Genomic DNA, 14901 nt, shown 5'->3' on the forward strand with positions numbered 1-14901 from the left:
TCTGTATTTTAGACTATCCTCAATCACGCAGACCATTTGCCTGTTAATGAGTTATAGCACATTTATGACTTGGGAGATCCAAGAGAAGCAGAATTTACGAGTGTCTCTAGTGGTTTTAAAAAAAAAGTCATTTATTTCTCTAGTTAATTACCTTTAAAATATTCACTTCCTAAGCCCCACCCCCATTGGAAAGTAAAGACACAGAACACAAGGTGAAGAAATTCCTATATGGCATTCTTCCTTTCGTATTCTGTCTTATTATAGTCATATATATTCTGTCTTATTATATTATTATATTATATTATCATTATTATATTCTGTCATATAGATTCTGTCTTATTATAGTCACACTCAGTGAGCCACTGGTATTCCGCTGTCTCCTAGGAAATTTCCCATTGATGATCTAAGCAAGGTTGGTTTGCTTGCTTGCTTGCTTGTTTGTAGACAGGATCTCTCTGGAGCCCAAGCTGGCCTCGGGCTCATGTTCTTTCTGTCTGACTACAGATTGCTGGAACTGCAAGAGAGATCCACCTTCTCCAGCATAGATGCTACAGTAACATCGCCATTGGTTTCTGGACTGTTTCAAAAGTAATTCAGCAGAAACTACAAAGGAATAAACTTATAGTGCCTGGCTCATTTGAGAGCTCAACAGGCAGGTGCCAATATAATTGGAAGGTGGTATCAATTTGTTGTTTGTGAGGGCTATCCTTCAAATCCTCTCTGGTTCATCTAGATGTTCAAGGCTTCCCACAGCCCTCACTACTAACTGAACAATTGTGCTCTCCTGCCATTCTTCAGCATCCTGGTAGACCTTATCAACCATTGGGCAAAGGCAAGTGGCCCTGGCTCATTTTATGCTTGAGTACTTGAGACAATGAATACATAAATTCCCTTAAAGAGAAAGGATCGAGGAACTTGGAGAGGACCTAGCATCTCTCTTTCTCCCTTTCTCTCCCATGCTTCCCCAATCACGTTTGGAATATTGCACCACCAATGGCAGGTCATTAACCAAACCAACTCAATACCCACATCCAGGGTGATATGAGTCTGAAAGGTACCTATTCCTTTCTCACTGGTCCAACAGGACAGTGCCGAGAGCTCATCTGTCTGTAGATGTTCAAGAGGCTGTCATTGGCAAATGCCAGTTTTCCTTTCTCCCCTTGACTGTACTCAGTTAACCATTAGAAAACTAAAGGGGAGGGGGAAGGGCTGTTATAGGAATGGACACAGCTGAACTGAGTTTTTTCTCCCATGGATGGCCACCTACGCAAAAAAGGCCCAATAAGAAACATGATTGAGGGGCTGGAGAGCTGGATCAGTGGTCACGAGTTCAATTGTCAGCACCCACACCCAGGGTGCCCTGCAATGCAGCCACCTATCACTCCAGCTCTGGGAATATAAACCCTCTTTGGGCCTGCTCAAACACCTGTGCTCTTGTGTACATGCCCACAGATGCACTCACATGCACATAATTAAAAATAAATAAAAATTGTTGAAAATCCCCCCACTTAAATAAAATGCTAAAAAAAAAAAAAAAAATTCAAGACTCCTAAAGCCAAGCTCAACACATGTATTTACACACAATGCTGAATTCACCAATTTCCCCCCCATTTTTAAGAGCAAGTTTTCAAACAAACTCTTATATTTTAGGCATGTGTGTCCCAAATGTCACAAATGAAATACTATGGAAATTCCTCCAACATCTGTGAGTCATTTCGTACAATCCATCATGGCTCCTAAACGTTCACCTTAGAGAAGAAAGATCAGAGTAAAATAAGCAAACACACACATGTAGTAATAGTTTTTCTCTCCTATTAAGCACAGGCTGAAGCCTGTTAATTTTTTCCAGAGGTAACCTCACTATTAACACTTTATTTCCATGCACAACTTGGTTCTTGAACAACCAGAAATTCACTTACAGGCTGTAATTGGAGAAGTGAAGACTAGCTAAACAGAAGCCAACCCTAATGAGGGTTTCCAAATTCAGGAGGCAGCTAAATAGTTAACTCAATGTCCAGCCCAGTCTCTATATCTACCACCTCCAAGAGATTGCAAAACTATCCAATAGCCCGTGAAGACTGTGACTATGAATTATTGAGATTCAAATGCACCATCAAATTAAAACATAGGCATATACAATCTCCACACTATCAAATTATGTTTGGGGTGTGTGTGTGTGTGTGTGTGTGTGTGTGTGTGTGTGTGTGTGTGAGACACTCTCTATGATCGTAGGAATGGCTATGACTCAGCTCATGGCACCTGACAGTGTCACAAGTGTGAGGGTAAGCACCCGTTTCTTTTGTCAAACTTCATAGGACAAACTCTCGCATCTTTCTTTGCCCTTCCCTTTCCTCAGTCCCCGAGTCCCTCCTCTCTGAGCTCTGCAGACTAATTGCCTCCAAATATCTTTACTTTTCCTGAAAAGGGGAAAGAGTCATTTGAGTTGAATTTTTAAAATGGGGACACTGCCTTCAGCACACTGTACTGAGAAAGAAATAAAGTAAATTAAGCTTCTTGAAAATGGGTGTATATTAAATACACATCTTAAGACACAGGCCTCCGTAAAGACGAGGCCTTACGTTCTACAGCACCACAGGAGACATCCGCACGTGCCGTGACCTGGACTTGTGAGGCGATGAGGAGACTGGGTCTGCCCATGCTCAGCTACTATGGTTTGATTCTCTAGCCATGAGACTGTGCAGAGACATCCACAGATATGACTGGGTGGAGGCATAGAAAGCCAGTTCTCTATCTGGAGATCATCAGGCATGGTGGCACATGCTGGGAATCCCAACACTCAAAAGGGCGAAGACCAGAGGATCATGATGAGTTCAGACTCCAATACAGACTGAAGTTTTGTCTCAAAAAAAAAGGTTTTTAAAATAAAAAAATCATTTTTTAGAGGCTGGGCTGAAAGTTCTATGGCTTTCATTATTTGTATACTATTAAACCAGTATCTTCAAGCTCTTTAAATCCAGGGTCAGAGTATCTGGATTCTGCTTCAATGTATGGACTTCTTTGGCTATACATTCACGCAACCCTACAACAACCTCTGCTCCAAATAATCCACTTTTATTAGAGGCCAAGGTTAAAAGTCAAAACTAAACAGACTTCTTGGCAAACTGAAAAATAACCCAAACTGTCCCAGAAAGCTTGCGGCTAATTTTATAACATCTACCACCCAGTGAGGTTACACCGCAGGAAACCTGTCCTATCCCACGCTTACATAAATAAAATCATGACAAGCATTAAGCCCATTAAGAACCAGGAAGACAGCGCCTCACTTTAATGAGTGAATTTTCTAAGAAATATCAATCTCAAGTTTATGAAAGTTAGCTCGTATTCTCTTCAAATCATTTTTTTACCCCTGTTGCTGAAAATCTTTATGTAACTAATTATAAGTGATGTTTTTCATGTCTTGATTCTCTTTCCACAAGAAGAAGGATCAGCCTGAACACCCCCCCACCACGACCACCATTTGTTCTACAGGGAGAACCCTAGGGAGGAAAACCATACAGCCTGAGGGCTGGGGCCTAGAATTTGATATAACTGGCCCTTGGTCTTGGAAGTGGGTCCTAAACAAACAGGCAGGATAAGAAAAGATTAAATTTCTCTGCTCTCGCATCACCTCCCAGCCCTGTGTTCTCACAGTATTGTATTAAGTGGCTTTTCAGAGTGCCAGCCAACCCAAGCTAAAATGCAAAGATAGAGAAGATGGAAAAAAAAATGTTCTAAAGTCAAATTGAACTTTAGGTATCATTTCTATTTAAACAAACAAGAACTAACGCCATAGCTATTTTCAGTCCCTTTTACTGTATTTAATTCTTTCTTCCTCATTACTGCCTACAATCTTTGTTTTTAAATTATTTATCAAGAACCAAACCATACAAGAATACATATAATATTACAGTGGAATTCACAGATTTCTCCAATCTTTCCTTCTTAAAACAGTCAGAGCTACTACTCTGTCCAGCAATAAAGCCTTCAGAGGAATACGCCCTTGGCCAACCTAGCTTAAAGGGGAGAAAGGTTCCCCATGTTCATTTTCCAATGGTCCTCTTGAAACAACTAGTGTGCGGGCTGCTCCCTGGGAGCATTCTGGGAGCTTCTTTTCTATCTTCTGGCCTGTTAGTGATGCATGCCACTTGACACGCCCCGCGTCATGTGCTATGAGACATGGTGACCTGATGTGGACTATCCGCATGGCTGGTACACTGAGTTATATTCCCAAAGGTGGAGGTGGAGGCATCCAGTTTCCCAGGGCTGCGTTTCCCTGGTGACTAATGGGTTGCGCTTGCCAAACATCTTGCTGAGTTAAGGGGCAAGAAAGGTTCTGTCTGGGGATGCAGAAGAGATGACTGGCTCAACTGGGCCTTAAACCGTTAGCCTTAGCTTCATTAGCTCTGAGCTGCATCAAGACAATGGCCCTGACTATCGGCAAGGGGCACTGTTTGATTCAGTGGGTAGGTAGAGAAACGTAAGACCCCACAACATAGAAACAGACAGATTGGCTGGCATATCACAAATAAAATGAACTTGAGCTCTGTCTCCTTGATACCTTTTAAGAGACAGTCGCTTCTGACCCCAAGTTTCACAGATCCTCCATGCTAGCCCGCAGTATGAAGAAGCCTTTTTAAGGCTCCGACTCATCTTTCAGGTAAAGGCAGCCAAGCACACACGACGGTTAAGCATCATTGTGTAACCCAAAAGTCAGAGAACCTACAAACCAACTTTCTGCCCTCTCAAAGCACAAGGAAAATAAATTCCCCTCACAGATGAACAGAGATACATCATGGAGAGGAGGGCAGAGGGAGATAAATAAAAATAAATGATATTTACCTTCTTCTGTTTCGTGCCACACGATCCCTTCCAAATTGACACTGGTCCCAGGTTCACAGGGCCCAAGACACTCTGGCTCTGTCACTACTCCAACTTCACACGTATTGACACCCACGGACCGAGTCCGAACCAAAAGCTGTTCGACTGGTGCTGCAATATTGGATGAAGATGGGGAAAAGTAGGAGGGCGGAATCTGAGGTGCGAGACTGCTGGCAATCGGCGGCGGTGGTGCCGGCACTGTAAACAGGGGGTCAACCTGAAAGACAGACAGGCTTACTGCAGGGTGATGCATTCTGGGAGTTCTCTGTACTGCAATCTGCTTACATCGCTTCTAGAACAGCCCCTTATCCCACATTCCATTTGCAATTATCTAGGCTTGGAGTGCTTTCGGGGCGCCAAAACAGAAGGCGAACAGAAACCAGCATTTTGGTGTTTGCAAGTCCAAGAAGGTGAAGAGGGGAGAGCTAGCTTCCTGAAGGAGAAGCAGGCCTTCTAAATTCACCAATGGACCACCTCTTAGTCTCTGGGAACGTGAATGGAAAATGTTCTGTAAAATTAACACTCCTTCCCATTCATACAGGAACCTCCTTTTCAAGATTATAACATTATCTAAAAGGGGAAACTCTGATAAATGCTAATAAACAACAACATCTATGTTATTGGACATGTAAATAAAGGAGATGGACTTACAATTATTCTCAGAGTACTTTATAAAGCATAATGAATTAAATCAGTACTAAAATATATTAACTTACTCTGCTGAATACATAAAATTTATAACTTGATTATACACACTGAGGCACATAAACTGAATATTAGCCTGTGTTAAGAACCAATTCCTAATTAAGTGTTCTAGCGTGAAGTTTAGCAGGAATTCATAAAGAGGATAAATAAGTATGTGTGTGCCTGGCATCAACATAACCTGAGCTCTCCAAACCACAAAGCCTTCAGTGGCTCATCTTATCAAGGCAAATGAGGAGCTTGACCAAACCTTGGCAGCCCCATCTCAAAACCCAAAAGAAGTGAGATCGGCAGCCAAGGACAAGGTTTAGCTGTCCAACAATGTCCCCCTTGGCGCCCCTAGACAAGCAACAGAGGTGTTCTTCTCCAGCTTAGATGCTCAGCTGGGATGAAAACAAAGCTCATGTATGTACAAGACACATAGCCAGCCATTTATTTGGCTCACGTAACAGCTGCTAGTACAGCTACTGAACAGCACCGATTTGACCTTGGAAACAGGTCGTTGGTTGAGAAGAGGACAGAGAGGGACACACCTGTATACTGGGACTCGGGATTACCAATGCACTGTGCACAGACAATGGCATCTTGCATTTGCTATCAGTTGGGTTAGCAAACAGTAAATGTTAAGGAGGACACACAGATGGTTGACCTAGTAAAACTCCATCTGTTGTGCATGCATCCCTTGCTTCATAGCGTCTACTTTGCAGTCTTTGACTACAGATTTAATATTACATGGTCTTTGTTGCAAGGGGGAGAAAAGTATTTCAAAAGAGTCGGATGAGAAATTGTTCTTCTTAAATGACAGAGGCTGGGTGGGCTCTGATGAAAGGACCAGAGGACCCTCTACCATTTGCATCCCACCTAAAATGACAAACTGGCATTTCTTCCTCTGAGGCTACTCTAGACGCCAGAGAACAGCCCTTCACCCATCTGCATGTTAAAGAAACTTAATTTCCTGCTCTCAAAGCTGCCATAAAACTTCTTTTGCTCCTTGCCTTTTATTGTTCTGCATTCCTGATCCTCATCATCACACAGTACCAGAAAGAAAAGCCCTCAGCAGGGCCAAGTCTTAGATAAGGTGATTTATGCCTTCGAGTTACTGCTGCTTAATGTGGGTCAAAGTTCGCGCAGCAAGTTCCGGTTTAAAGTGGGGGGCTGATAAAGAGGAAAGGGTTCTGCGGAAGAAAATTAAGGCAGAGAGAGAGAGAGAGAGAGAGAGAGAGAGAGAGAGAGAGAGAGAGAGAGAGGAGCGCAACCCTAACTACAGTCTTTAATGCAGATAAAAAGCTGTTTGTGAGATCAGAATCACGCTACCAAATTAAAAACTGCGAGGCGATGGTTTGATGCCAAAAGGACAAATAGGGAACACTTTCCTGAAAATAGCCTCAGGTGACCTGATTCACAGTCCACACTAATACTGAGAACAAAGACTCTTGAGTTGATGTGTGAAAAAGAGTCTGGGAGAGCCGTGGTTTAGATTCTGAAGGCAAGGACCCAGTGGATAATGAACAGGCCCTTTCTGGGTACAGCGTGCGCTCACACTAGGACTTTGGCTCTGGACCTGAAGCTAATTAGTCTGTGACCCTCCCTAATCCTTTAACCTCTCTAACTAAGTTCCACATTCTTTAATCTGAAAATGGATTCCTCAGCCTCCCAATGTTGCAAGCAAACCTTATCACACTTGTTTCTGCATTAAATTCAACTTGGTTTCACTTAGAGACAGATCGGACACACCCTATAATATTTGTGATATTTATATAATTCCAAAACTCAAATTTCCTTTGAAATTTTTCCTGTGGAGCTGCTGCTGCTGCTGCTGCTGCTGCTGCTGCTACTGCTGCTGCTGCTGCTGCTGCTGTTGCTGGGGGGGGGGAGCAAAACTCAGGGTCTGAGGCAGACTCAGTCTATGCTCTTACTTACTGTGAGACACTCATGACCCTAGGTTCAAATTCCTGAAGAATATGGATTTCTTGGTAAGAAAGGCATCCGAATAAGAAGCCAATCGTGCTTATTTTCATGAACACAATTCAAATGTAAGGAAAACAAGGGAATGAAGAAGGTTCAGAGATTGACGATAAATATGAACTTACTCATAAAATGATAATCATCTAAAGGCCTTAACACCTGGTAGGTAATATAATCTCAAATATGCAGATCTTTGCTGGACAAAGTGAAGTATTCTCTCTTTTCCTATGGAACCCATTACTGCGGTTTCCAGAAGAACTGTTCTCTCCCACAGCCCTAGGAGTCCTACAGAGGTGGGGCACAAAGACCACCCATGTGGCCTTCCACAGGTCCTCCTCCCTCTGGGTCACCAAATGGAAAGAAGGCTTTCGGGATGGGAATTATAGTCACTCCCAGAGTGTTTTATTTGGCAGATTTGCTATTTTCAAAAAGCAGTCCTCTTATTTGCAAACACTTAGGAGCTTAGAGAAGAATCTGAGTTTCCATTAGCTCAAAGGACTGGGAATGGCACTTCACGGAGCCCACATTCCTCACATCAACCACGGGCAGCTCGGTGTGTCCGTGCCTCGAAACATTGGCTGAGGCCATCATGGAATGTTCCAGCAAGGAGGCTACCTAGACCAACCCACTCAATTCTAGGGAAACTCATGTCCCACATTTGGGCAAGAACAATAAGCTAGTTCTGATGTCAGCCAGGCCAGGAGAGAACACTTGGCAGTAGGACAGTCACAAGAGAATGACCTAGCTCAGGAGACTAAAACAGAGAGGAATGTTCAGAAAATATGGCCAGGAATTTCTACCAGATAATGCCTGGTGGAAATGGTCCTCTGAGAAGGTTCCAGTCCTCTCATTTATGTCATGGTCTTATCAAACAGGCATACCATATCCATGAGCAGGACCTTAAAGGATGTATTAAAGTTCATTTAGTATTTGTGGAGACAGGGTCTCCTTAGACAGAATAATCTGCCTCCAATCCGTGCGTTCTCCTCCTCTCCTAGTTCTGGGATTGTAAGACCCACACCCTGCCTTAATAGTTATACAAATAGATCGACTCCACTTGAGCCATTTCTCAGGCCACTGATCTACACTGAGGCCATAATTTCTTCAGCCAATGAAGCTTGTTAGGTTAGAGGGACTGCACACCGCTTCCACAGGCCTGTCTGTTGTCTGGGGCAGCAGCTTCTGAGCAGGGCAGCTGAAGGGGTTCTGTGAACAGGAGGCCCAGGTTCAAGTCCTGGCTCTACCAACTCATGCCAAGTTAATGACAGCTATCATCGGGATCAGAATCTAAGAAAAGGGGTAGTAATGGCCATCGCACCCACTGGGTTGCAAGGAAAACTGAGAGAGCTCATGCAAAAGGAATGTTCGGCATGGGGGACAGTTCAAAAGAAGGTATTAAGTGATGACCAACACCTGCACAGGTTGGAAGACTGGTGCATCTCTGTAAACACTATGTCTTAAGGAGTGGCAGATTCCCCAGTCTGATATTACAGCCATCTAAACCCTACACACAACCTTACAAAGCTACTTTCATATGCTACTATATTTAACATAAATCTGTAACCCCCTCTAAACATATAGCTAAGTTTGGTTGAAATGTGTTAAAAGTATAAGAAAAGGGGGCTTAACCCAGAGAAGCTCTGCCTGGAGAAACATGGGCTCTTTCAAACACTGACAGCTGGCAGCCGTCCGCTGGTGCGGCCCACACCCATTTCATAGTATCCTAGCAAAGATCAGAGCACCCCAGGTCCTGATGAGCCCCGAATTGCCAAGAAGTCTTCCAATCTCCAATTGTGCCTTTTCTCACACAGCCTTCACAAAAGTCTGCTCCTGATCAAACCCCACATCCACTAAAGAGCTACTACTCCGAAACCCTGAGCAACACACAACAACAAAAAGGAAGAAATGGGAAAAAAGGCAGAGAAAAGAAAGAAGAAAAAAAAAAGAGTGGGCCTGAGCCCCTATCCCCCAAGGCTAACAAGCTTCATGAAGAGAATCAGTCAACGCTAATTAATCATAAATGAATTGAAATGACAACTTCAGTCGTAGAGCTGTGTTTAAGGGAAGAGTGTAGAGGTGAGACACTCATGATCAGCAGTGTGGTGCAGACAATATAGTCTTTAGAGTTGGAAACCTAGCTCGGTTACTCATTGTGGCTGCTCAGGCAGGGCACTGGATCTCTATGTGACTCTTGCCTTCATCTGGAAAAAAAGAACCACAAATAGTCCCTAGATGACGGGACAGGGAGTCACACACACAACCTTAATTCAGGGTGTAGGACAGTAAGTAGGAGCCAGTGCGGCCATCATGGCAAAAACGTCTGAGACCCGAGCGAAGGGAAATTGATGAGTGCTTTGGTCCTAAAGGCCAAAGGTTAGGCTTTAGTACAAAAAGCAGTTCAGGAATGACAACTTTACATACCTTTTGGGGAAGAAACATACTTCCAATAAGCTAAGCCCTCATTTAAAACTCACGGGGTAGAGGTTGGGCTTACATGCCACTAATAGCGGAAAATTAAAGACGAGGGGGGTGTAAAAGTACTGGCCAGTTACAGCAAGGGTTCCTTGGTCAAAACTCTTGACTGTCATCTTGATAGGACACTGATGTAACCTATTAAAGCCCAAAAGAGGAAAGCAGCCATCTGGGGGGGGGTGGAGGTGGAGGGGGCAGGGGGGGAAAAAGGACTCGTAAGTCTAACAGCTGGTGGTGGCAGCCTGTCAAACTGAGGAAAGTTAATGTCAAGAACAGACGCGCCGCAGTCTCTCACTGTTATTTTTGCATGATTATTCCCAGGTGTTGGTGCACGCTGTGCAGTAGCCTTGGCTATTTATCACGCCAGAGAGCCTAAGAGCAGGGGGCGGAGGGAATCGGGAGCAGAGGGGTGGAGGGAGGCGGGGAAGAGGTTATTTCCACAGATAGCCAGCACTTAGTGTATGTAATCAGAGGGCTAGGGGCGCGCGGTGGGGGCGAGGGGCGACCCTGCAGAGGTCCTGGCAATATTTTCTCTGTTCACCTTATTTCAAGGGCTTCCTGAGTGCTGATGAGCCAGGAAGGCTGGTGGCTGCTTTTCATCATCCAACATTTGACTGTGTCAGCCAGGGTGGGTCTGCACTACCAGGAAACCCAAAGCAAATACAGAGGGGTCTCCGGGGCTGGGCTGAGGGGCAATGCAGCAGGCACTCTGAACCAACAAAGACACATCCACGTGGCTCTGCTACAGGAGACAGCCATCGAGTGCTGCATTGAAGGACTGAGAAAGGAGCCCAGGGCTTCCCACAGAGGAGCATCCTTAAGGCAGAGAGCACCCCGCCCCCATCCCCCACTCCTATTGGCCTGCATCGGGGTTGAACCCTGACAAGGCACCTAGGTTTCTGCCATCTGTTCTCACAAATCTCCACACGGTCCTGCCGTTAACCCCTCGATCCTGGGATTCTCAGACTGCCAACCGCCACAGGCGGGAGGAGTGGTGTTTCAGTTTGCACAGAGTCAATGTTTTGATTCTCGGAGCATGCTGGGGCATGGGTACTTAAGGCTCATATTTTCTTCATATCCTGGTATTTGGCTGTTTTATTAGATTGCCCACAGTCACCTCTTAATTTAAAACGCATTAGGCAGAAGACTGCTCTGCCATGAGTAGAAATCCCGGCTTTTTTGGAGGTGACCATTGATGACATGGCAGCAAATCTGTGTTAGACAGCTGCTGACTGACGTCACTGTTGCATTAGCAAAGTCGGGTCGATTTAAAAACATGTTCCTTAGACCCTGATCTCCTCTCCAAAATTAATCACGTTTAAATTTCCATCTCCGGTGGACAAACCAGAACAGCGCCAGCTTCGGTCATTATTCTTAGTTTAGCCTCTGCTAAGTGTAGTAGACACTTCTGAGAAACAAGATCAGTGCAATTTATGGTTTGGTACTTGCTGTGCAAAAAATAAAGGGGTAGGGGCAAACTGATGTTAATGACTTAAGGGACCCATTCACCTCCAACCCAGAGTCTCCACTTTTGCCACTTTATAGAGTCAGAAACAAGAACCCCAACACGAAGGCAAATTATCCAGAGCTTAAAAATTCAAAAGCCCTGCCTGCTTGTTGCTTTAGATTTGTTTGTAGAAAGAGTTCACATTCTGAGCCAGTTTAACACACAGGACGTAAAGGGATTAGGATAGTTTTCAGACAGACGTCATAGGCAGGATTATATTGTGCACTAAGGTTTTTTTTTTTTCATTTGATCTTCACAAAGTGGTGAGGAGGATGAAGGGTCTCTCAGGGTGAGCAACCAAGCCAGAATTTAAACTGGCCAAGGTCAACCAAAAGCAGCAACCTGCTCTAAATGTAAAACAGAGCCTGAGACTGAGAGAAAGCCTCCTCCATAGGGACTATCTTATCCTTTTGTGCACACAGGAAGCCAGGCACCTGAGTTATTTAAACGCCTACAGTTTGATATTTCCACACAAATACTGTGATCTCTCCAGAACCCCTAGCCCTAAGGCAAGGACTAAGCCCCAGAGACAGAGGACTTGAGTTTGAATCCCCAAAATCCATGAAAAAATGTTGGGCACGGTTGAGCCCACACCTGTAAACCCTGTGGTATCGAGGAGGATGGATGCACAGACAAGAGATAGTTTGGGGCTTTCTGGACGTCTCCTAGCTCAGGTTTTGTGTTGAGGGAATGATGCAGATAATGGTTGAGCATACCCTCTGTGCCCTCTCAGACGGTGTGCAGAAGCAAATCAATATACATAATACATACAGGTGCGTAAACCTTACACACATGCGCACACACATACACTTGAACAGTGGGGTATAGCTGCATGGTAGAGTAGCATATATGAAAAACCCTGGACTCCATTCTCAATAGCATCAAGGGGAGAAACCATAGCTGAGATGCTGCGAAAACCTAGTCAAAACCATGGCTCTCATGCCCTGGGGCCGGGAAGACTGCTTCCATTTCCAGCCAAGACAAACAGAATGCTGGACACACAGAATGTCAACAATCTAGGCTAGCATGTTGCTTGTGGGGGCGGGGTTGTCACTGTCATCAGGAGTCATCCCAGAAATGGCCCTATGCACAAGCACATGTAAAAAAAAACATGCTTAAACAGCAGCATGTCTTTAAAGTTCGTTGTCTAGCCTTGTCTCTTCTCCAAGTGCCATCAAAGGTATGAGTGTGCACTGACAGCATAATTACACCACTCAGCCCAATGCTTTAAATTTTTTTGTTTTGTTTTTATTTTGTTTTTGAAGCTAAACTAAATCTCCCCTCAAAGATGCTCAGGATGTGATTTCATACCGATTTGGTCTTAAGAAGCCTCCCCCATATCCCACGAGTTGTTACGTGCTTAGTCTCTTCCGGGTTCTCTCATAAATGTCTGCCCCACTGCCGAGCCACAGACACTCAGTCAATTCTGAAAGTGAGCAGGGTGTGCTCTGAATAGTAGCAGTCAATGGTTGGTTTTCACATCGTTTCCAGAGATTCTTAAAATATAAAAGCAAGCCACAGGCAAAGGTGGTGGAGATCATAGCAGGTACTAGAACAGCCGCCTTCTTTCTTTTACTATCTATCCCTTGGTGTAAAGCGGAGTTCGGGGGGGAAAAGTTCCACCCAAATGCTGTTTCAACCAATTAAGTCTCATTCCCATTTCTTTACGAAGGCATCTCAGAAGTGATCTCTGATGCTGTTCAGCAAGGGGTACCTGTGGGAGTCAAGGGGTCAATTTCAACTCAACTGAACTCAGGGTTCCTAAACTCTAATGAAGTCAGGTTGAAATAGAGGAATAAATGGCCGCGTCTCATGTCACCCTGCTAGATGTGGATATTACTTCTTAGAGGATGGATAGATAAGGAAGAAGGGACAAGAAAGTCTATTTGGGGACTGGAGAGATGGCTCATCAGTTAAGAGCACTGATTGCTCTTCCAGAGGTCCTGAGCTCAATTCCCAGCACCCACATAGTGGCTCACAACCTTCTATGATGGGATCTGATGCCCTCTTCTGGTGTGTCTGAAGACATCAACGGTATACTCATATACATAAAATAAATAAATCTTAAAAAGAAAAAAGGGAAGTCTATTTGAAGAAAAACCTCTTGTCTCTGTTCTTAACTAAAATCCTTTCTCTACCCAGGTTAGGTGATCTCTTCCAACCACCCAAAGGCAGTCCTGTAAAATATATTGCATTGTACAATATATGCTGCTAGTGACAAAGGACAAGGAAAAATCTGAGTCACCTCAAGCCCTCAGGCAGTGTCTTGCAAAGGCTTAGAACTCATAGAGGGTAAGAGTTTTGACCTTTTGTATCTTGGTATCAAATGCCTACCCGTTTAGTTAAAGGACATATTGCAACACAGTCATTCCTACCACACCTCGACTCAAAGACAAATGTGAGTCTTATTTGATTGTGAGAAATGATGAAACTGAAGTATAAAGGGAAAGCCAGGGAGTGGGGGTTCGGGGTAGAAGAACAATAAACAAACTAGAAGTTGTGAGTTTTCCCAGTAATGCCTGTACTGGCCTCTGCCAAGTTCACTATCACACAAACTCTATGTATGTTTGCTTTTGAGGGTCAGACTCACCCAGAGCTTCACGCTTGGGTTAAGTTCTGCCCCAAACCCATAACACAACTCCTCCACGAAAAAATTGCATTTCCCAAGTTCAAGCTTATTTTCCCTTCTGAGAACAGAACAGATTTTAAAACCCAATAGGTCTCTGCCTAGTGAGAACAATTTTTTTTTCTAAAGTATGTTAAGTATCCTCTGAGCAAGTTTATCCACAGAATAACGTCCACGGTAGGAGATGCCTCCGCTATAGTCTTTAATATTCATAAAATACTAACTGGAACCACCGGTGTCATTAAAAACGTTCTCTCAATTTGCTGTTGATAATGTCTCACACTTCAGCCTTAGATTTCCCTGGAACTCACTGTGTAGCCCAGGCTAGCTTCAAACTCTCACCTTCTAAAGAACTGGGATTACAGGTGTGTGCTAACACACTCAGATGGGTTTTTTTTTAAATCTTTTAGTAAAAATGGTGCTAAGCTTTTCACATTGAATAAAAACAAGCACCTGGGCATGTAGGGGCACATGTTGTCATCCCAGGGCTTGGGAGGTGGAGGGAGGAATATCTGGAGTTCAAGGTCATCCTTAGTTCCATAGAACCTGTTTCAGAAAAACAGAAGAGGAGGAAGAGAAGAACTAACAGTCCAAAGCTGAGGATGAGGGCTCCTCATAATAGCTCCCTATACAAGTCGTGGGGAGCAACAGAGTTAGTCAAAATATAAGGACCTGTTTTTTCTGACAAAAGGACCGTGTATTGACCCCATGCCCTCCCCTTTGTAAGAGTGGCTAAAGAAAGCTGCCTCAC

The 14901-nt window shown here is 44.1% G+C and overlaps 1 protein-coding gene across 6 annotated transcripts in view; it reads right to left on the bottom strand.

The window, feature by feature from the left end:
* Zfp608 (zinc finger protein 608) overlaps positions 1-14901 on the bottom strand; it is a 107977-nt gene that overhangs the window by 57371 nt on the left and 35705 nt on the right. For 5 of the 6 annotated variants that reach the window (XM_039096782.2, XM_039096785.2, XM_039096784.2 and 2 more), the window contains one exon: positions 4840-5095. In XM_039096782.2, coding sequence (XP_038952710.1) covers positions 4840-5095 — 256 coding nt within the window. Of the gene's footprint in view, positions 1-4839; positions 5096-10558; positions 14875-14901 lie in introns of those variants that run through there. The other variant, XM_063277300.1, reaches the window with a different exon arrangement.

This window comes from Rattus norvegicus, chromosome 18 (assembly GCF_036323735.1).
Source record: "Rattus norvegicus strain BN/NHsdMcwi chromosome 18, GRCr8, whole genome shotgun sequence".
Classification (NCBI taxonomy): Eukaryota; Metazoa; Chordata; class Mammalia; order Rodentia; family Muridae; genus Rattus; species Rattus norvegicus.